This window comes from Ostrea edulis, chromosome 9 (genome assembly GCF_947568905.1).
Source record: "Ostrea edulis chromosome 9, xbOstEdul1.1, whole genome shotgun sequence".
Classification (NCBI taxonomy): Eukaryota; Metazoa; Mollusca; class Bivalvia; order Ostreida; family Ostreidae; genus Ostrea; species Ostrea edulis.
In genome coordinates this window covers 24,794,141-24,818,324 of record NC_079172.1, presented here as the reverse complement: position 1 = coordinate 24,818,324, position 24,184 = coordinate 24,794,141, and the positions used below count along the sequence as shown (strand labels likewise).

The 24,184-nt window shown below is 33.1% G+C and overlaps 2 protein-coding genes across 3 annotated transcripts in view; one reads left to right on the top strand and one right to left on the bottom strand.

Annotated features, from left to right (window-relative positions):
- LOC125659904 (phosphatidylinositide phosphatase SAC2-like) overlaps window positions 1-24,184 on the bottom strand; it is a 141,523-nt gene that overhangs the window by 13,361 nt on the left and 103,978 nt on the right. The gene's annotated exons all lie outside the window — the stretch shown is intronic.
- On the top strand, window positions 2,426-21,114 carry LOC125659901 (receptor-type tyrosine-protein phosphatase gamma-like). The gene is made up of 17 exons (XM_048891696.2): window positions 2,426-2,542; window positions 3,692-3,733; window positions 6,080-6,253; window positions 6,405-6,550; window positions 6,651-6,746; window positions 7,630-7,696; window positions 7,838-8,001; window positions 8,277-8,483; window positions 12,390-12,549; window positions 13,386-13,427; window positions 13,833-14,006; window positions 14,178-14,323; window positions 14,625-14,720; window positions 15,008-15,074; window positions 15,982-16,145; window positions 17,484-17,654; window positions 19,557-21,114. The coding sequence occupies exons 1-17, from the start codon at window positions 2,497-2,499 to the stop codon at window positions 19,854-19,856; spliced, it is 2,262 nt and encodes a 753-aa protein (XP_048747653.2). The 5' UTR covers window positions 2,426-2,496; the 3' UTR covers window positions 19,857-21,114.

The following is a 24,184-nucleotide window of genomic DNA, read 5'->3' as shown; positions in this document are numbered from 1 at the left end:
GACTTGCGTAAAACATTGCCTAATATATTCTTATACATGAATTATTGATGATCAGAATTTTACCTTGTAAAATGAATTATTACAATGTACTTGGGGAAGTGCGGTAGATTGTAAATTGAATGCACTGTATATACAAGTCTCGCTGTGTTAATGTACTTACTAGTATGTGCATTAAGAGTAAATAGTACTAGATACATTATATATCAAAGTGTGACTGTGGTCATGCATTGAATATACTACCATGGTCCGGTTGGTATTCATTTTCAAACTTAATCTGGCCTGAGCCAGCTGATATTCAGATGATAAATATTACTTACTTGTCTGACAGTGTGAGAATTTATTATCCCAGTATATAAATGGAGGCTATGGATGTCTTCTTTATGTGGGACGTAATTTGTAAGCATATGAAAATAATTCTCCAAGATTTTAGTACATTTATAATAGTTAATTAAATAATTATTTGTTCTTTTCTTTTAGAATGAGACATGCTTCTGTAATCAATTGGGTGTATAAGCACCTCCACCCCCCCCCCCCCCACCCCCAAATCACATTCAATGAAGCAAATATCTTTATAAAAATATAAAGCTCTATATTTTTAGTAGAGAACTTACAGCTATACAGCTACATATATTGTAACCAGTTGTAAAGAAATTATGGTGGCTGACAGGTTTGATTCACTGGTAAGTAGCCGGAGAGCTCAGCTTGAGATTCCAGGTTCAAATGCTTGTCTGGCTCATCTTAAAAGTTCTCCTGTCTTGGTACAAGAGTATTACCAAAGAAAATATGTAGACAAATTTCTAAAATTTCCTTGATTATTGCCTATATGGTTTTAATTATAACACCCCAGCAACCCCAATCCCCCACCCCACCCCATCCCCAACCACCCCAAAAAAAAAAAAACCAAACAAAACGATTAAATGAAAGACAGACTAGTAATTTAATTACTAATAAATTGTACATTATTAAAGTCAGAAGTTCTAAAATAATTATTAAAGTATGGAATCATTACTAAAAAAATTTTGAAGAATATGTTACCATTTAGTCAGATTTTTTTTGGGTAACTGAATGAAGGACTGGGACCTCCCATGAATCATGCCTGTTATCTGAGCACCAAAGCTCCAACTCACTGTTACACATTATCGTAACCGATCCTTTATTTGATACCACATTTATGAAAGGGTGCAATATCAGGTAAATTACATAATCTCTGCATACGTGCACTCAGTGTTCAACAGTCAGATGTTTGCATTAAGAATTGTCAGACTTAACCAGCAGGGACTTGTTATAGATGAAAGTTATTTGGAAAGATTAATGTGTCAGTCTTAATGAGGCACACAGTGCTCACCCAATAAACATCCACATAATATATGATATTGTATATATGCATTTATTTTAGTGCGATTCTTATTTTAGTGCCACTGGCAATTAAGCAAAAGAGATAAAAGTTATTAGATACTGTTTATCATCATTTAACACTTCATTTTGGTGGGTGGGGCACCGGCGCTAGTTTTGGTCTATATTTCCTTGAAGTTTTTCAAAGACATGGTGTTGCAATGTAAGAGAACTGTGATATGTGATTTTTCTCTGAGGGATGGGTATATTAGACAGATACCAAATATATCACAGTGAGCCCCTTAATGTTATCATCATTTTAATGACACAACTCAATACAGTGCAGCTTAATTAATATAACTTTTTTACTCAAAGACTAAAATTTTCTACTGAAATCAATACAAGAAATGTATTAGATGAGTTATTCCTCTTTTACAAATTTCTAAAATCATGTTTGCTTGTTTTGTTTTATTGAGATTTTTTCAATCATATATGGACATTATTTTTAGCTGCAGAATTTGACCTTTTCATGGCACTCAAGGTCGTAACAGTGAGAGCTATAGTTCTTTATTAGTAATTGATGCCAAAAAATACCATGACATATGGTACCTCCATGTTTCACTCCTGGTTATATCTAAAAGACACTTCTGATGCCGGGGTCTCGGTAAATGAATAGTCATTTATCAATGTTCAAACATCCTGAGATATAACTGACTGGTTGCCGGGATTGAGAATTTAACCCAGGACCTCTCAGTTGTGAAGCAAGTGTCATCAAACCACTACTGTATAACCAGTCTAAAATCCTAAACACAAATTGTCATACCAAATTATATTACAGAATTAAAAACATAATTAAACAGTACATAAATTCAAAACAATTCTTTTTAAGGATTTTTCAAATAGATTAATATGGTTTCATGAAAAATGAAAGATGATTGAACAACAAAAGAAAATATCCTTCATTCAGTGTACAACAATAGCCAATTAAATATTTAATATGACACCCCTTACTCCCTGTGACACTAAATTCTTTTCATTAAATTATCACTCTATCAATTATGTTTGTCCCTTTCCGAGCCCCACTCCATTTTTCGTCAGCACTGTAAATGCAAGTTGTCAATTTTAGCCCACATTTAGTAGTCTAAGTTTGCCCTTCAACAAGCAATGTTTGTGGTGTTGGTGATTTTATCTTTTTATCTCACTTGTACAGGTAAGAAAATCAATTTCATTATCTATAAACATAGTCAAGATCAACCTGCTTTTCCATAATCTATATCAATTTTAAAAATAATAAAATTATTGATTTAATTCATTATTTGAATTTATATTCTGCACTGTTTTTTTTTAAAGAAACAAACACATATACACATGAATTATCATTGCAATTTTATGAACACTACAAATATTTTATGTTTATAGGTTTTCCATGTTAAAATTTCAATAATTCACTTATGGTTTGAGATAACTTTAAAAAGATGCTATCAAAATTATTTTCTATCCAAGCAGAAATAATATTCACAAAGTCACCTTGACTCCATGAATGAGAATAAACAATTACCCATGACTATTTAATTAATGAACCATTATTGTTTCCCCTCAATAAATTTAGTTTTCCATTTTATTCTGTCAATATTTTTTAACTCATAGGTCAAATTCTTGGTCTACACTGAGTGCCAGTTTATTTTTAACACTGTGCAAACAGCACATAACAGTTCTCCCTCTCTGTCATACAGGAAATGTTTGAAGGTGAAAGCGTACTGTCACATTTAAGACAGTTAAATAATGACTTTGAAACAAAAAAGGTCATGTATAAAATTTTCAGTACAGTGCATTTTCAATGGTTAGTTTTTAATTCCCTTTTACCTTAAAAATTGAAATGACTTTATAGTAAATACAAGATAACATAAAATTCAAAATTGACCAGTATTGAGGACATTGAATATTCATAGTGCACTGCTCCGTTCATATTCTTTAAATGTGCTTTCGAAATATCTGTGAAAAGATTGACATAAAAATCCTTGTAATGGGGCATTAAAGTGACTACTGAGTAAACACCGCAGCAATGACTAAACAAATGGGAGAGAAATATGACAAAGTGATTACCTTCATAAACCGACCTTCAAATTCATTCATTGTCCTTTCCCTACTGAGTTGGAGGGGATATGCTCATGTGATACTATGATGTGATATGGATGATGGTGTGGGTGATGAGAGCCCACGTGTAACATCACTAAATTGCACTGAGTTGGATCGAAGTTGCATGTCTACAATTACAATTATTACATCCAGTTGCTCCACTCTGCAATGCTTGGATTAGTTGTAATACTAACGTAAAAGTATATTTTAACCTTTTTTTCAGATGCCGGTGGCGGCTCACATTGGGGATACTCGGGACTAAATGGTTAGTCTACATGTTAATTATCAGACCACTGGTCATTTCAGTGATAATATAAAAGATCTGTACTGCTGACCATATGACACATTTTGAGTGAGGATTGGTAATTAAGTTTTGCTACTATAAACTTACATTGTAGCACATGTGCATCTCCCTATGCTTTCTCTATTATTCTAAATATATGTAGGAACACATTATGTTGGAAAGGGCCTAGGTAATTTGGGGATATTTTTTATACTATAGGATTCTATAGATATATGTCGTCACTAACTTTATGATCCTTTGGGTTCACAATACACAATACTATACATTATGTATAAAATAATTGATGCCTTATCATTTCCTTGACATTACAAACACTGTCTAGAGACTCTCAGGTCATTAAGGAGGTAAATCTTAGAGAGTATACAGGAAGGGCCAAAATGGCAGCTATCCATCTAGTACAATGAAATATGGCAACACTATTTCCTTCATTATCATATGTTGCTTGCTGTCTTAATTCCTCAGAGGTGTTGCACACACTATTGAGAACATTCATATACTTTTGATCTGCTTGCAAAAAAGCAAGTCCAATACATGTATTGGAACACTGAAAGCGTTAAATAAAACATTAACTGTATTGTGCGAGTTAATATTCTGTGATTTATAAATTCATAATTCATCCATCTTTTTCAAAATTCTTGCAAACTGCCATTTAACTTAAAATGATATTGAAATTGCTTGATGACCAAGATATATAGGTATCCCACAAGTAGAATAAAGCATTGCAATAATTATATCACCTTCAATTTGTTTATATCAAAGAGTATACTGTATAATTAAAAATGTGCATTAATTACAATGGAAATGATTTGCTGTGTTCCACATGACACTTAATTCACAGTATGCATTTTGTCTGAATTATTGATAAGAAGCCTTTGTGAATGCATTGCATTGAGAGAGAGAGAGAGAGAGAGAGAGAGAGAGAGAAATTAATATCTTTTTTAATTCCCTCGATCCTCTCTATACATGTAACTATGATGTGATAAGTGGTCATGCACACTATTGCTTGCTATTGTGAAATTAAAATTGGGAGAAAATATTCAAAAAAGATTTTAGTATTTAACAGATATTTGGCATAATGCTGTGTTGCTTAACTCCCTTAAGTTCATATATACCATATACATGTATCTCTCACAACCGTGAAACTCTACACTATCAATAACATCTAAAAGTTCAATTCACACATACTGCAATTGTCAACTGCATACAAAAGAATGGGTTGTTTCCTATGACATATAATGATTAATATGGGTTAAAAAACCACATTTGATACAATCAATCCCCTTTAAAATTCAAATCAAGGATCAAATCAAAATGACTCTGACTGCACCATTGACTCTTTACAGAAATTCTGTTGATTGCTAAAAACACCTTAAACTCATCAAGCCCCTATAATGATATGTACAAGACATAGAGCGATGCACAAAACAGATATGAAGCTGGGCATATTTCAGACCAAATATTTATTAGAATTCATTGAACCTAAAACACAGGTCATCTAATCTATGCCCCGTATTAACAACCCAAACATGCACCCTCTTCTTAGGATATACTTTCTTTATCAAAATCAAATCACATCAAAAATGCAAGGCCACTCAAACTGAGACACTTGAGTTTGCAACATTATACATTAATGTTCCCTGCACCCAACCCAAAATCTGTTATCTGCTATCAATATCATATTCATATAGATACCAAGTAGTTTGTATACAAATAGTGTGTGGTGTAAATATTTGTTACAAATCGGTTATCTGGTTTTGTATACATTCTACCACTGAGATCATTAAACAAATAGCATAATACCTTGAAATTGTGTAAATGTTTAGATATTAAACTAGATATGTGTATATATATGCACCAACATGTGTTTACAGGAGAACAGTTTTTTAAATCATATATATTTAAAATGTCGAGAGCCTGTGAATTTGTGGTAGATTTTTCCAATGATCAGATTTCCTCATGTCTTGATCATAATTCAACTATAGCAATATTAAAAAATGGTTATGATGACAGCTAGCTGATACCCTTCAACCATCTGATAAATATCAAAGCAATAACCAATGGAGTTAGATTTGAATTCTACTGTAAAAAATACTCAGTATGTTTTATGTAATGTCTATAATCCGAAGATTTTTCCAGGTATCATTTAAGTTATGTCCATGATAGATATCATTTTAACTGTGTTTATCAATGTATAATATTAAAATTTCAAAAAGTTGAAATATGTAATGACCAACTGCTTGCCAATTAATACCTGTTAATCAGTTGTATATCATTCATTCATTGATTTTGACTTTTGTGATACTTCAGGACCAGAAAACTGGCATAAGCTGTTTGACAATGCTTGTTCTGGATTAAGCCAATCCCCCATCAACATTTTGAGAGAGAAGGCAATTTATGATTCCAGCCTCAACCAGTTTGCTTTATGGCATGACCCCCCACTCCCTGGGTCATATTTTGATGTCACTAACAATGGACACACCAGTAATTTCAAAATATCTGAAATTGTTTAATTTCCTTTTAATTGCAAAGCTGAATAAATACAACTAATTTAATTCAAATAAATAATACTGCATCAAACGTTTTGCATTTCACTGTATAATTATGTATATAATTCTTTTTCAACTTCATCTAGTCCAAATTGACACTGTGGGCCCATTCTATGTGTCCAATGGTGGTCTGCCGTCCGTTTTTACCACTGCACAGTTCCATTTCCACTGGGGGCATCAAAATGACCGTGGGTCAGAACATTTAGTAAATGGTAAAGCCAGCCCACTAGAAGTAAGTGTCAAAGAAAGATAACTCTAATCCAAGCTGCTGAAACAGTTACCTTGAAATAGAGTTGTTTCCCTTTGATTGTGATAATTCTATCTTTTTACAGCTCCATGTAGTAAGCTATGATTCTGACCAGTATGACATGATCACAGAGGCCATGGTCCAGCCTGGAGGTTTGGCAGTTCTCGGAGTTTTGTTTGAAGTAAGAAATCTAGCAGCAATTACCATGATAACTCCATGAGTGCTCATACATTTACAAATAAGATGTCACTAAGCAATTAAGTCATACAATGAATTATTTATCTGTATTTTCAAAATTACTTGTCAGCCTCTATTTTATATGAAATCATCCACTAGTACTGAAATTATTATCCAACTTTTACTTCTTACTTCTTTTATTAGGAAATTGATGATGGGCGGCCCTGACATTCACTATTATGAATGTTACATACATTTATATTTGTAAATGAGACAATTAATTCACAAATCTTAACGCACAAAATAACTGGTTCATTAACAACAAAATTCTAAAATTAAAAAAAAAGAAAAAAAAAAAGAAAAAAAAAAGCTGTGGTCAGATTCACAGTACATGAAAATAGTTTCAGTATATAAGGCCATATTTCATCTGTGGCACTTCGATATAGGTTCGGTCGCCATGCAGTGCCAGGTATCTTAGTCAGAAGTGCACCTGACTACAGATTCAGGAGGCAGCTGGATTGAATCCCAGTCGGCGGGTCTGTAACATTTTCTCCCTTCCATTTACATTGGTGACCTAGATAGCCTCTGAAATTTACAGGTGAAAATACCTGCTTGGTGATAAAGATTCTGGCTTGATGTCTTTTTTAAAGTGTGAAAATGTTTGAGGAGGAAGAGGAATGTGACATTTAACTGGGACTCATCACTGGTGGCTATAAATAGATCTGTTGATGGGACACTTGACTATAGTGTCAGGGTACCTGGGTTCAAATCTTGGGTCTAGCTGGTCTGTTAAACTTATTAAGATGAAATATGCTGACCTATCTATAAATTTTAATCATTTGAAGAATGCGCTCAACTGTGGTTACATTTTTCTTTAAACTCAACAGATTGTGGATGAAGACAATCCTACCCTGGAACCTATTATCAATGCTATGAATACTGTCAGAGACCCAGGTAAAAAATCATACTACACTTAAATTACCACACACGCACACACACACACACACATAATCCCAATATACAATCAAGTGTATGTAATCATATTGTTCAGTCATTATACTATATGTTAGACTACATGTATATCATCACACTTAGGAGCCAAAGTGAAGGCCCGCATTGATGCACAGCCGATCAGAAATTTCCTCCCAGAGGACATCACACGATACTTCAGATACAATGGTTCCCTCACCACACCTGGCTGTTTTGAGAGTGTCGTTTGGACTGTGTTTGATCAGAAACAGACAATTTCTCACAGACAGGTAAGGAATCAGTATAAGAGATTTTTTCTTATTAAAGATTTCTTTCTCATGAGAACTTGAAAATTGGATTACAGCGGAATTTCAAAGAAACATTTTGATTTAGTTTCCAACCTAAGAGGCAGTAAATTTAAATTACCTAACAGGTCTTTTAGGAAATCTCTATCAGTAGGTTAACCTGATTAACCAACACATCAGAAAAAACCTAATATCATGGGATCTGAAGATTAATAACAAACAATTTCATGATAGTTTCACATTTCCTTCCTCTTAATCAGATGAGAATGTTCCGTACACTTCTCCAACATAAAAAGAAACAACAAAGAAATAGGAGGAGTATTACAGACAAACGGGAACTGGCAGCAGAGGAAGTCCTGGAGGAGGTCGGAATCAAAGGAAAAGTCCTGGATGAGTTATCACTGAAGTTACAGATGGAAAAGAGGCAGAAGGCAGAGGCCAAACAACAGGAGGGCACCATCATCAAGGTATCTAAATGTCATCCCTACAATGCCATCCTCAAGGTTATCTAGAATATTAATCTCACAAAACCATCCCCAAGGTTATCTAAAATATCAACCTCACACAACCATCGTCAAGGTTATCTAGAATATCAACCTCACACAACCATCCTCAAAGTTATCTAGAATATCAACTGCACAAAACCATCCTCAAGGTTATCTAGAATATCAACCTCACACAACCATCCCCAAGGTTATCTAGAATATCAACCTCACAAAACTATCCTCAAGGTTATCTAGAATATCAACTGCAAAAAATCATCCTCAAGGTTATCTAGAATATCAACCTCACACAACATCCTCAAGGTTATCTAGAATATCAACCTCACAAAACTATCCTCAAGGTTATCTAGAATATCAACTGCAAAAAATCATCCTCAAGGTTATCTAGAATATCAACCTCACACAACATCCTCAAGGTTATCTAGAATATCAACCTCACACAACCATCCTCAAGGTTATCTAAATGTCACCCTCACACAACTATCCTCAAGGTTATCTAGAATATCAACCTCACAAAACCATCCTCAAAGTTATCTAAATGTCACTCTCACACAACCATCCTCAAGGTTATCTAAATGTCAATCTCACACAACCATCCTCAAGGTTATCTAAATGTCAACCTCACACAACCATCCTCAAGGTTATCTAGAATATCAATCTCACAAAACCATCCTCAAGGTTATCTAAATGTCACCCTCACACAACTATCCCAAAGGTTATCTAAATGTCAACCTCACACAACCATCCTCAAGGTTATCTACAATATCAACCTCACACAACCATCCTCAAGGTTATCTAAAATATCAACCTCACAAAACATCCTCAAGGTTATCTAGAATATCAACCTCACAAAACCATCCTCAAAGTTATCTAGAATATCAATCTCACAAAACCATCCTCAAGGTTATCTAAATGTCACCCTCACACAACCATCCTCAAGGTTATCTAAAATATCAACCTCACACAACCATCCTCAAGGTTATCTAAAATATCAACCTCACAAAAACATCATCAAGGTTATCTAGAACATCAACCTCACAAAAACATCATCAAGGTATTTAAAACTTCATCCTTACCCAACCATCCTCAAGGTTATCTAAATGTCAACCTCACACAACCATCCTCAAGGTTATCTAAAATATCAACCTCACACAACCATCCTCAAGGTTATCTAAAATATCAACCTCACAAAAACATCATCAAGGTTATCTAGAACATCAACCTCACAAAAACATCATCAAGGTATTTAAAACTTCATCCTTACCCAACCATCCTCAAGGTTATCTAAATGTCAACCTCACACAACCATCCTCAAGGTATCTCAAACCACAATGAAATGCATAATGTGTGTATAAAGTTTCAATGAACAGAGACCATTATCAATGACATCCCAACAAAATTGTACAATCTTGACAATCCGTGAAACTCGCCTCCACTATTTCAAATGATTCCATTGTTACAGCAAAAAAAAAAAAAAACAAATGTCATACAATGGGTTATAACTCATTCGAAAATGGGATAATTGCCATACAATCCAACCTTGATCTTTTATTATTCACTACAAAAGTAAATAGTGACATATTAATATATCTTAGAGCTATTATAATTTCATCTTTTTTTATCGCACTTTTGCAAGTGAGTCAACCAACTGACTAAGTTTACGTTTCATCTAATTACTAGTTCTTAATATCCATACCTTAATTTACACATAATCTATAGTTCTTAATATCCATATCTTAATTTACACATAATCTAATTAAGTTGTAAGTGCAGATATCAATATTTTATGAACAGCTCAGAAATTGAGGACTGACTGATGGATGGACAGATGGAAAGGAAACTACATGTATAACATACCCACCCTGTTTCACCTGTAGGGGATCAATTGATATTTTAGCCTCACATTTCACTTCTGTTCATAATATGTCTCATATCTAGTTTCATAGAAAACCAAGAGGTCATATACTGAGTAATTACTTTCAAATTGGTTGATGTCATTTTCCGAATGGTGGTTGATCTATTACATCACATATTGGCTTTATATCATATAGTTCATTAGGTTCAAGTTCAGTTTATTCACTCTAAACTTATAATGAGAAACATTTACGTATTATAATACAACTATACACAGACGTATACGATATAAGAGATAATATGTTGGCGTAAATTATAATACGATATATATATATACAAAGTATGTTATAATCGAAAAAGACATCGAAGGCATGAAGGACAGACTATCCAGCTATACTGTATATTTTAGAAATAAACTTACATGGATTTTTAAATGTTGTATGGTTAGTGGTCGACATAAGTTCACAAAACTTGATAACATTTGGTGATGCACAGTCTCTAGCATTTAAATCTTTCTTTCTTAACTTTGTTATATTCATACAAAAGTTCATATCAATAACTATATATTCCAATATTTCATCACTCGTATCTGATTACAAATCATTAAGATCATTAAACTATATCATCCTCCATTGATCTGCCACTAGCTATCAGCTTAGCAAGGTTTAAATGCCATGGCATCTGAAATGCATTACAAACACTCACCATTTGTGCTCTTATTAAACGATCTTTTGCACATATTGATTTAAAATCATTTATTTAGGAGTTAAAATCATTCAGTGTTCCTATTAAGTATAAACAAGATATAAAAGGATTATTTTTTTCATATTTTTCTCTGAATAACCATGTTAAGGGTTTTGGCATTCAAATTAAATCACAGACCTTCTATTGAACTCCCAATTAACCAGTATAATTATTCTCTTCTTTATCCCTCAGCCTGGTGTAATGATCTAACATATTTTGCCACACTACTAAGCTAACATGTTAGCATCATGCAAGGAACTTACGGTCATATATAATCAAAGCAATGTATGTAATAGATTTAATACATTACACCTTTCATCCAAGAAACCGAAGGAATTTGAAGAAGAGTCCTTAGGCCAAGTTATTAACAAGACAAATGACTATTTGGTGCCTTAGAACACATATAATAATCTGGTGAGGAGGTTGTATAGACAGGGTACATGTGAACAGTTGGAGCATGGTATACTTTGAACATGCACTTAGCCAAAAAAAAAATCTGTCAAGATCATGAGACTGTGACTGTTAATGAGTATGGTAGCAGAGAGATTCCTCCACATGCAGAAATCAATGTGTCGAAGCATATATACTTCCTGTGCAGCTTTTAAAACATTTGATGAGAAATCCAAAGATTTATGATATCCTTGCATGCCATTCTTTATTTGCTGCCTTTCAAGTCTTATTTCATCACCAGCTTCCAACAGATCAGGTTTAATCTGTATCACTTGGCTTTTTTAATCTGTATTGACTGTTGCTTTATAAGGTCAAGGAAGAGGACTATTTGACCTAATTATTAAACCTTGCTTATAGTTTTGTTGATTAGAATTCTTACTTAAACTGATTGATTTACCCTTGAACAAGATTAAAACCACCTGATAACTCCTATAAAAAAATTAAACCTTTTTCTAAGATCTCCCAGAGCAAAATCTGGCTTTTGTTTTTCACTAATAGTCTATAAGTCTGAATGTCACATCAATCTTCTTTAAAAATGTTAATATTTTGTTTCCTTCAGACAAAACAAAAACAGAGCAAGGTTATTCTTCAATATATCTCAATAATAACATAATTCTAAAATGATAAATGTGTCAACACAAATGTTTTTGTTGAAAATTGCATAAGGATGTCCAAAGTTGATACATGAAACCCCGATTGCATTATTCTAATTGTTGGTAGATGATATTCCCAGACAGACAGAATAGTTATTTAAACTTCGTACAATTCTCTGTGATTTGCAATTAATATAGAGAAATGAAAAACCACAGGTCTTCCTTACAGGAATACCGAATGACGCACAACATGAGTGAAGATGAACCTGTGAAGCTGGAGGACATTCCAACAGCTTTCATCCAGGAGGCTCTCTACGACAACTTCCGCCCCGTCCAGCCTCTAAACAGCAGAAAAGTGTACTCCTCATTCAAGATAGAGGCCAAAAAAGGTACCCATCAGTCAACTGTACAAAACCCGATACAAGTATAAAAATAATTTTACATCTAAAAATCTTTTTCAAACAGGAAAAATATAAAAACCAATATCCCCAAGTATTGTTACTTTTTCAATCTGCCAACAAAATCTAAAATATGGAATATCAATAAAAAACACATTATGATTACATGGAACCAAAACAAATACACTGCATGCATTCATTCCAGCTCAGATTAAGAAGAAATAATTACTAAAAGTAAAGTGAAATCTAGTTGTTTAGATACCAACAAGAACTATCTATCTGACAATATGGACGTGCTAGCTAGCTTTACTTGAGTGTTTATATGATCTAAAGAGTGACAACAGTCATCTTTGGGACCACTATAGCATTTAAATATGAACTGTGCAATTAAGTTTTAATGTGAATTGGCATGTAACTGTTCTAGAAAAGTCTGTTTTGTTTACCTCACAAGAATAAAGATCCAAATTGGCTTAACTAATTGTGAGTGATTGTTCTAGAAAGTCACTTTTTCTTAACTGCTAAATATGCTAGTTTTGGCCATATCAATATATTTTTATTTCATAATGGCAGAAGCCTTTCTGGAAATGTTGATGTTGTTTTAAATCTTTTCTGGATCAATCTTATAAAGTTTTGTCACTTAAGGTATGCAGTCTTTATAGAGTGCAGAAATCAGACAGACAGCAGTCAAAATTGAAAATAACCATGCAGTATTCCCAACCAGTTTATAAAAGTGTTTTATTGTATACCATGATGATTGTTCACCACCAAGAAAAGTCAGCATCTCTAGGGAAACAGGAATGTATAAAAAAATCTTTTCAATTTTCTAGGTCCATCAAAAAAGATTCATTGGGGCTACACTGGAAAGAAAGGTGATTGCATGTCTGTAAATTAATGAGAATGTTTAATCAGGCATCTGTAGAAGAAAAAATTCCTGAAAGACATATTTTTATGAAAATACAGACTGCTGCCTAGTCAATTATGGAAAAACATGTCTGATTACTCATCAATGAATATGACTCTTAATATATTGAAAATTATTTCATTTGATGCACGAGTAAGAAGTTTCCTAGCTGCATTGAGATTTATAGTCAGACTCTCCCTGAAAAGTAACATTTTATTTCATTTAATGCACAAATAAGACATTTCATAGCTGAAATGAGATTTATAAAGTCAGAAACCACCCCCACCCTGAAATTTACTAACAAGCTAGAGCTATATTGAATTAGTGGTTTCATTGAAATCTTAAACGAGAAAGATGATAAAACTCTTAACAGGTCCATCAAACTGGCATGTTCTGTTTGACAACTCCTGCTTGGGTTCATCCCAGTCCCCAATCAACATCGTTAGAGACAGGACAGTTTACAACCCAGACATCAATGATTTTATCTTCTGGTACGACCCACCACCACCAAACGCCGAGTTCTACATCTTCAACAACGGCCATTCATGTATGTTACATCAGTTGAATTTTAATGCTACATTACATCAACCCTATAACATTTTATTGCATCTTCTTTCAATAAACATGTGTTTCAACTCATGAGTTTTGCAAAATTTTTCTTCATGATCATCAATGTTTTGCCTTCAATACTAAAGAATTTATGATCATTAATTTACAGTGCAAGTCAATACTATTGGACCATACTATGTAGCCAATGGTGGTCTGTCATCTGTGTACAGCACTGCCCAGTTCCACTTCCACTGGGGATCAGATGATGGGCATGGTTCAGAACACCAGATTGATGGCCAGACCTTCCCACTGGAGGTCAGGATTAAGACAATTTACATTTTTATTCAGGAAAGAAAGATAACTGCGACACAAACTGCAGAATTCAGCTTCTCGTCACTGTGTTAATCTTTATGAAATATCTCCCTATACTGAAGAAATTAAGCTACATCTTAATGATTTTCAGAATTCATTATGTATATCAAAATGACAAATTAAAACCCTTTGTCACATTTTCATGTTCACTTCCTTTAAGCTTGAAATTCCAAGATTTCCCAATTTCAATGCCAGCCATAAAGCATGTTGTTATATAACAAACACCACTATGAATACTTTTCAGCTGCATGTAGTAAACTATGATTCTGTCAATTATGCTTCCATCAGCCAAGCAATGACAGAACCTGGGGGCCTAGCTGTCCTTGGAGTTCTCTTCAGGGTAAGGAAATCTTGTCCAAGTGCAATTAGTCATAAATCTTTAGAGAGCCATATATAACTGCTTATATATTGTTTTTCTCACCAACAGTATTGTAATATGTGGGTTTATGTGTTTTACCTAACTGCATTTTCATTGCTTATTTTTTTTGTAATATAAAACTTTAAGGATATATAATATGGCATGTGTACCAATTCTAACGATCGAAAACTGAATGATAACAGCTTATAGCTGTCGAAAATTTCAGAATAAATATCCAATATTATTATAAAAATACTTGTTTCAAACAGATAGGAGATAAAGACAACCAAGCCCTAGAGCCAATTATACAAGGAATGAAGGCTGTCCGTGATCCAGGTAACAGGAAGGCTTTAAATAAACAGCGTGTGCACTGTAAAACATTACATAAAAGCATGCAATTTTGAGTATGTCCCTGGAGAGAAAAAAAATGAATCATTTCATTTTAGTATCATATTACAACAATTTATATGCTTTCCATAACAATGAAATTAATGACCACTACAAATCAGATTGTTTAGGGACTCAGCCATTGCAAACCTCTACTTGCAAGGCTCTCCAGGTATCTGTCATTGGCTGCAACAGTTCTCATTCACAGATCACTTCCAAAATGGAATCAGTCATTAAATCGACCTTTAGAGAGATCTGAGTGAAATCTATGTTAATATTGCCCATACATGTACAAATACACAGGAACAAAAATACTGTAAATGGGGAAATATGATTGCGATATGGTTTTAATTTCACTATGTTCGCGATGGGGGATTTTTCCGCGAAATTAAAACAACCGCAATCATTTTGCAAGTGTGACACAATACATTTTGAACAGTTACCATCAAAATAAAATTGAATTCCATGAAAATAAAACCGCAATTAGACCAATACGAAGAACCGCGAACTTTTAGCAACGCGAAATTAAAACCACTTACAGTAATCCTCCAGAAATTAGCTTATGTGCAGAGGAGACTACCCCATTTTAAAAATAAAAACTGAATAGACTAGATTTTTCTTTAAAATTTTAATAATTGAATTTGTTTAGATATGTGATCTTCACTTACACTATATTAATGACATATGTCTTCATCAAGTTGCAATTACCCAATTGTGTAGAAAAGATGCAATTTAGTTTCACATTGGGACAACTTTAGAACTCAATAAATGCATTACAAGTATTTGTTACTTTTTTAATGAACATTATACACAAACTTGAGATGGCATTGATATTCATTTGCATTGAAATTTCTAGAGAATCATGCAAAGGTCAAGATTGATGCTCAGCCAATCAAAAACTTCTTACCAGAGAACACCTACAAGTTCTACAGGTACAATGGTTCTTTGACAACCCCAGGCTGCTTTGAGAGTGTCATCTGGACTGTGTTTGAAGACAAACTTACACTTTCAGCCAGACAGGTAAGTGTATTATATCTACAGCAACAATTTTGGATTTTTTAAACAAAAATCTCCTTCCTTCAAACCTAGGAGACATGGGGGTATGTATATGGGTGCCTCAGCAGATTTTTACATGTTTCACTCTTGATCTAACTTCTTTATATCATTATGAACAGCAACATCTCTTTCTGGACTGCTGCAAAACATTCTACTGAATCAAGTGAAGAATTCAATGGTTATAAGTGTTTTTTTCATTACACAAGTCCATGACTCCTTTCAAAGTATATAAAAGGAAATAGCTAATAAAAATTCATCTATTAGTAAAATGAGATATTCTGCCTGACACATATACTCTCCAAGGACAGAAAGATCAAATTATATGTCTGAGAGACTTAATCTGAAGTGCTATCATGACACTGAAAGGAAATAGAACTAAAATTAGAGCACCATCCCACCTTCACCAATCATAAGAATGTACTTTGGTTGCAGGTGTAGTGGACATTTATGTTTGTAAATTACGTGTACGTGAATCCATAATATAACTATTTTTGCTTCAGTGTTTTATCTTACAAATGTCAAAACATCATAACATGGTACATAGCTTGTAAATGCAACACAGATGAAGGACCAAAGAAATATTTCTGCAAAAATTTGTATCTTGTGTTTTTTAATGTAATTTAATTACCTTTTATGTATATTTCCAATTACAGCACATTATATGCTTCTATATTACCTTGGTTCTGCCATAAAATACATCAGTACATTTTTTTTATTTTTGTAATACAAATATTCAAATTACACCCCAAGGCACAATATCTCAATATTATTAAATGGTCCAAAAAGATTTCAACTGATATTTAGATGAATACGGCAGATTAAGGTCAGACGATACTTAAAATAGAATGTTATGGAAATTTGTGAAGTAATTTTTACAGGTTTTAGTGTCGCTAAAACACATACCAGTCATAAATATTTCCCCTTTATCCATACTAATTCTTGCATTAACCTGATAATAAATATTCAATGCAGTAACATCAAATGAAATCTTCCAATCTTCACTTTAGATAATTTTCATAAAATTGATATGTTCTGTCGTGCATTAATTTAAAAAAACCAACAGATGATGTTATAGATTTCATTTTTGAGGATTTACTGCATCCATTGACCTAAATTAATTCCTTGTTCTACATTAATTCCACTTTAAGAATAAATATCTGATGTTTGATGATTTTGTTTTGTATGGTTGACTTTTTATGATCACCTGGAAATTACAGATGATCTCTAGATTTTTCAGATGGCTTAGCTTTTTTATCCTTATGATCTTAAGATTAAACTGATAGTTTGACCTTATAACTTCAGATGGCAGAATTCCGTCAACTTTTGCAACATCGTGTAGAGAAGGGCGAAATGAAGAAACGAGATGTATCTGGTAAACAAAGACAGGCTGCTAAAGACATTCTGGTGGAGGCAGGCATAATGGGGAATGTTAAACAAGAACTAGAGCTCACAAAAGCTCTTCAGAAAAAGAAGGTAGATACTATATTAAAATTTCAATGCACGCTCTGAATTTTCAATGATTCATAACATTAGTACATATACATTGTACGGCTAAGTCTCACATGATGTCTTAAGTTTTGCAAGTCATGCAAGTAGATATTGGTTACTAAGGTTCTAGTGGGTTCTCTTAATTCCACCACCTTCAAATCTTGATACAGTGCTTGGACATGGCCTTCCCACAAAATGAGCTCATGACCTATTGATTTCAAGGCAAAATATTGGTCAGTTTCACAGGGCCTTTACATGTATAAGAACATGGTTCCAAAAGTCTAACTAAATACATGTACCTTAATAATACGTAGAGTAATAAGACTGTTCTTATTTAGTTGTGAAGCTTTGTTTGTTTTACTTTACTACTGTTGTTTGTAATTTTTCTCTACACTGTGCCATTGTCAGTTGTTGAGAATAAATATATTGAATTGAATTTGATTTAAGGGAAACAAGTTAAAGGTAAAGCTCAGACATGGTTTTTTTTAAACTCCAATTTAATTTAATTTTCTTTACATTTAGAATCATGAAGAGTTTTGTAAGAATTATTTTGTAAGAATGTGATGTTCAGATATACAAAATTTCAAATGTATCCAATTCTAATTGTGATTTGGCATGAATCAAATTGTAACAGCATATATGATGTAAAGCATTCATAGAAATGGATTTACCTGAAACAAACTGAAAATATGTTACAGATTAAGTGACATTGACAATCCAACCTATCATTTCTGTCATGCTTCTTCAATTAAGCTGGTTATAGTGATTCAACTTTAAATTTCTCTTTCTTCTACTCAGTGACAGGACAGCTATTATAGTCGTCATTTTAAAACGATATCCATGCATCTGTGATCAATATTGAATAAATTCTGTAATTTTAATTGAAATACTATATCAATTACATATAAGCTTAGATCTCTCAAAAATCTCAGAGCATCATAGTTTTACCTTTAAGAACTTAAAACTTTTCACAAATCTTCCTTTATTCTTGGTCATTTTGATTAAATTTTGTAATTGCATGAATTTGAAATTTACATGTTTAACAACCTTGGCCATGATTCAACCTTATAATTATAAAATTTGCTTTACTTGTGTATGGATAATTACAATTTTTTAAAGATCAGATGGTAGTAAAAATCTTAAAGCTTTTAAAGCAACATTAAATGTTATGTTTATCATAAAAGAGATTATGTCAAATACAGTTCCACATAATTTGTCCCTGATAATGGCGATCATTTGTAGTACATGATGTCAGAAGTTATACAATTTCTCAGTTTTATTCAGATTTAGTTAAAGTACTAAAATTTTGTGATTATTTTTCTCTCCATAAATTAATAGAGTGCAGCTTTGGACAAGCAAATTTTTTGCTTCTGTTTTTTCCAAGTACACTACGTATATCTATATAGATGCCATAAATATGAAATATATGTCAAAGCTTGTGCTCAATATTTTCTGAAAGGAAAACCATAAGATAATGAAAGGAAAACTACAAGATAAATGCTATTTTCTGTCTGAATATCAAGGTGGGATCAAGAATTTAGGTAATTTTGGTCAAGTTGAGATAAGTTAACTCAATTGAAGCAAAAGTATGGCTATCAATAATGGGGGCTAAATGGAACCCTTACCATTCATAGCTCTTTAATCAATTTAACATATATGAATACTGAACTTTATCCTTGCAGTGAAAAAGCTTTCATCTGCAATATTTAGTTACAGTAGATGAAATATATTAAGACATTTTTAGGACTTAATTTTCAGGAATCCCTTTCCAAGTACACATCAAATCAAAAGTGTATGGCTTCAAGAAGCTCCAGCAGAACTGTTGGGGGACTTACAGCTGTGTGACAATCATGTGCTAAATTACATAACTGACATTGTTCTTGACAGGGCATTCCACAAATGATGCAAGATGAAAGCTACAAGACCCAGAGTGAGACAGGCATTAGTGGTGAAGAATATGTAGAAGAAATTACCATAGAAATTGTTCAGGAGCAGCTAGTGAACAACTACAGACCGGTTCAAGCTGTCAACGACAGATTGGTGTATCGTACATTTGAATTTGAGCCTAGACGAGAAATCAGATATGTTGTAAGATCTGATTCACACAGAAGCTTAGCAGTATCATATGTACCATCTATTATTGTAACATTCACATGCTTCATATTTTCATTGTCTTTAAGTCTATAATAGAATAAACAGGCAAGTGTGACAAATTAAGAAGCCTTTTATGATAAAAATTACGGCATTAAATTTGTCTGATTTTATGTTAAATATGTGGTTTGTTTTCAAAATCATTTTTATTTTGTTTGTTCAATAAATGCCAATTAGACTTTAAATGCGTACACGTCTATTATATTATTAATTTTCAAAGAATTTTATTTGGTTTTAGAATTTACTATTTATTTGACCAAGTTGCATTCTATAGAACGAATTTTATGCAGGTACATGTAATTATATAATGTCATATATTTGATACATAGCAGTTACCAATTCAGAGGATGTAGCTAGATTTTGTTATATCTTTAAAGTTTTCCATCATCATCATTGACATATTCTCTGTTCTCCAATTGTAATACTAGCACATGTTTCATTAAATTAGGCCTATATCATTGATACCATTACATGTACATGCATTTTTATATCAAGTCTAAAGTTTAATGAAAACTCAGTTTCATAATGTGTTGTAATGAAACAAAGATGGAGAATTCATCTCCAATATTTGTTGTCAGGAATATCTCATTTACATGTTCTGATGACAGGATATTGGATGACACGGGGTATAGACACATAATTGTAGCTAATGTTGTGATATCTGATATAGATAAATGATATGTATCACAGACTCTCATGAAACATGCTCCACATGCTTTTAATAATGCAGATCCATTACCATATACCAATAGAAGTAATCAAATTTGTTAGTTTATTGAACTTGGGCTGACCAACAATCACCCATCCTTTCATGGACATTGACTTGTACATCCTCACAAACATTGAAAAGATAAAAGTGTTTTTCGTTGTGTGTTTATTTGTCTTCCATTTATTTTACATTCACTTAAATGACAAATAAATGTGATATGCCAAAGGCCGGTTTTTAAATTTAAAAGGAGTTTGACTTGTATGTTGACTATACATATATATGAATATAATGTTTGCGTCTTTCTTCACAAAGATCATTCACATAGTTGCCAACTCACCCCCACAGGATGGTACGCGACATCCTAATTTTAGTCAATTTCTGGTTTATTTTCATGCAATCAACCCCACCATCTGCAGACAGTGGGCTTCCCTTGATAATTATTCCTTTTCAAAATTCAAAATCACCCACTTGACCATAAACAAATCACCCACTGGAGAGTTTGTTACAGGCTGGCAATTGTGTATGTTCATGTATTTCACAGTTTTGTATCGTTCATTCATATGGTTCAATAAATTATTCAGGAAGGCTTTGTGTTTGATTGTTTACAACATAAGATCCAACATATTACCACAAACTCGGACATGTGTTTATCAGTCAAACGACAGCAATATTTGAAGGTCATTGTCACACCTAATAGAAATTGGCAAACCTCCTACATTGGACTATAACCTCTTCAATGCATGCCTTAAATGCTATAAGTCGGGGGTATTATTATCAAACATTCTGTCATCAATTGTTGTGCAAATACACAGATTCAGCTATTGGTGGAAGGCTAATGGACAGCTGAAGGAGAAACAATGTTACTGCGGACATTGGTCAGCCATGGACCCCTGTAAATGCATCAGTAATTGTTGTTTCCTTGTTTGAGGATCTATCAATATTTCAAACTCTGTGTATTACGTGTTCAATATAATTAAATCAGCCCGTACAACCTCTGCTATTTATCCCACACTAGAGAGTAGTTCTATTTGCACAGGTTCCATTTGTTCCACGAAAAACCGTCTCAGAACGGCGGATATACAGTAATTTCTTGATGGTAGGTTATTGGTGTGACATGCACACGATATAATCAAATACAGCAGTTTGTTCATTGCCATCCTTATTAACAACTTCTGCTAAAAGAGGGTTGACAAATACAAAAAAAAATAACATTCGTAATCAACTGATACCTTTTTTTCATCTCAGACCTCGAAATCATAAAAAATAGAACAATTAGCCTAAATAATTCCTCATCCTCGTGAGCACCATAATTTTTTATCAAAAAATAACATCACTGCTGCAATTATTTTATCATCTGTGAAACCGACAATAATTGATTACCGGATCTGTAAATGACTGAAGTTGAACAACATTTCACAAAACCTCTGACTTTTCAAAGATATTTTCATCCATGGAAAGGAAGGATGGATCGGAACAGCCTAGACAACTGTAACTACGGGGGCCATTTACCCTGACTTGAATCCCCATGTTGCATCCTGTGTTGTGCATTGGGATATTAATTTAAAAGGATACAATTATCAACCAATATTGCATTCAATGTTCTCATCATTATCAGGTTAAGCTGTCTGACAGTCATGATCTTTTGATAATTATCTTATCAAAAGTGCATGGAGATTACGCAAATTCTATTTATATCCTTTTTCAATGATTTTAATAAAATCTCCAAGAAGCAAAATTTATACCACAGAAAAAAATTTGTATTTTCTTTTTAGATTAAAACTTCTTTTGTCTACTTCATTCTTGAATTGATGTTAATGTGGTGTGCATGGATGAGTTAGATTACAATATAACGTGTAAACAAAAAACTTTAAACACGATTTATTGATGACCCCTTGATCTAATAGCCAAAGAATTTTAAAGAGGTTCACAAGTTAAAAAAATGTACCTGCATATGGTCATAAGCATCTAAAATACTATGCCAGATAAGTCTACTGGCTCTATTACAAAGTTAATATTGACCTGGAACATCAGTGACCTTGACCTTGACCAATCATGAAAACAGTCTGACCATAAGGAACGGGAACCTTTATTATATCCTTTCATTACAAAGTTATGATGAGTCACAATTGTACTTGTAAACTTTTTATCAGTAACCTTTACCTTGGCCAATTGACAGCTATGTTTCATGGTTATGATATGCTGTTCATTCATATGAAATTTTGCATCAAGTATGAGCTTCATATTTGTTTCCATGGTAAAAGTGTGACCCAGACTAATCTGTTAAGTAGTTCAATCTACAACGTTAATGGTATTGACAATTTTGAGTCTACACTAAATGAGGATACTTGCATACTAATTGACATATTGTTATATTGTGGTTGGGTCTTCAGAGGAAAGTTTTCAAAAAATACTCTATATTCCTACATAAAAAATGAAATCCCTATTGTGGCCTCACCCTGCCCCTGAGGTGATGGTGTGATCAAGCTTGATTGTTTCCCTTGTGGTTCATACTTCATACTGAGTTTAGTATGAAGTTGATTTTGGAGATATATTAAAGATGCAAATTTACGTTTATTGATGATGCATGGTATACATTTAGTAACATGAGTAAAAAGGAAAGTGGTTACATTCGTTTTATAACTCTTTTTTTTTACAAGAGGCCCATGGGCCACATCGCTTACCTGAGTCACCTTGGCCCTGGAATTGGTCAACTGTTGTGATTTTTAAAAGAATTTTTTCCATCAATCTTTATTCCCATGAAAAAATGTTGACCCCATATTGGACCCAACCTAGCCCCAAATGATCACAACATAACTGAAAAAGAATTCACATAACACAGATGCATCAACACCAATATGACTAACATGATCTTGCTGTTCTGAATATGACCAAGGTCATAGATCATGGTATGATATGAAAGATCCTGCTATAAGAAATCTATATTCAAAATATGAAAGCTCTATCTTAAATAGTTCAGGAGATATTGAATAGGTAAAGTTTTTATCTAAAGTGAATCAAACTTCCAGGTCAAGGTCACGAGATCAAACACCAAAAGTACATCAATGTCTTGTCATAAAGAATTTATAAACAAAATATAAAAGCTTTACCTTTGATACTTCAGGAGATATTGATTAGGTCAGGTTTTTAAAGAAAGTATGTCAAGATCACAAGATTAAATATGATTGTATTACAAGGTCTTGTCATAAAGAATCTATATACAAATATGAAAGCCCTACCTTGAATATTTCAGAAGATATTTAGTGATTGATCACTGTTCGTTATCTTCACCTTTCATTTAACATATCATGTTTTCTTAAATGAAGGTCAAATTTCAAGGCCACAAGGTCAAAGGTCATATTATGAAATAATATATATACAAAATAGGAGATATTGAATGGGTAAGATATTTAAAAAGTAAGTCCAACTCCAATGTCAAGGTCACAAGGTCAAACTTCACAAAATAATAAATGCCATAAAGAACCTATACAAAAAATATGAAAGCCCTTCCTAATTTGTTCAGGAGACATTGAATAGGTCTGGGGTTTTTTATAAAGCAGGTCATACTCCAAGGTTTAAACAAAATTAAAACATGAAAGGTGAAGATAACAAACAGTGATCCATCTCATAACTCCTATAAGCAATACAAAATAGAGAG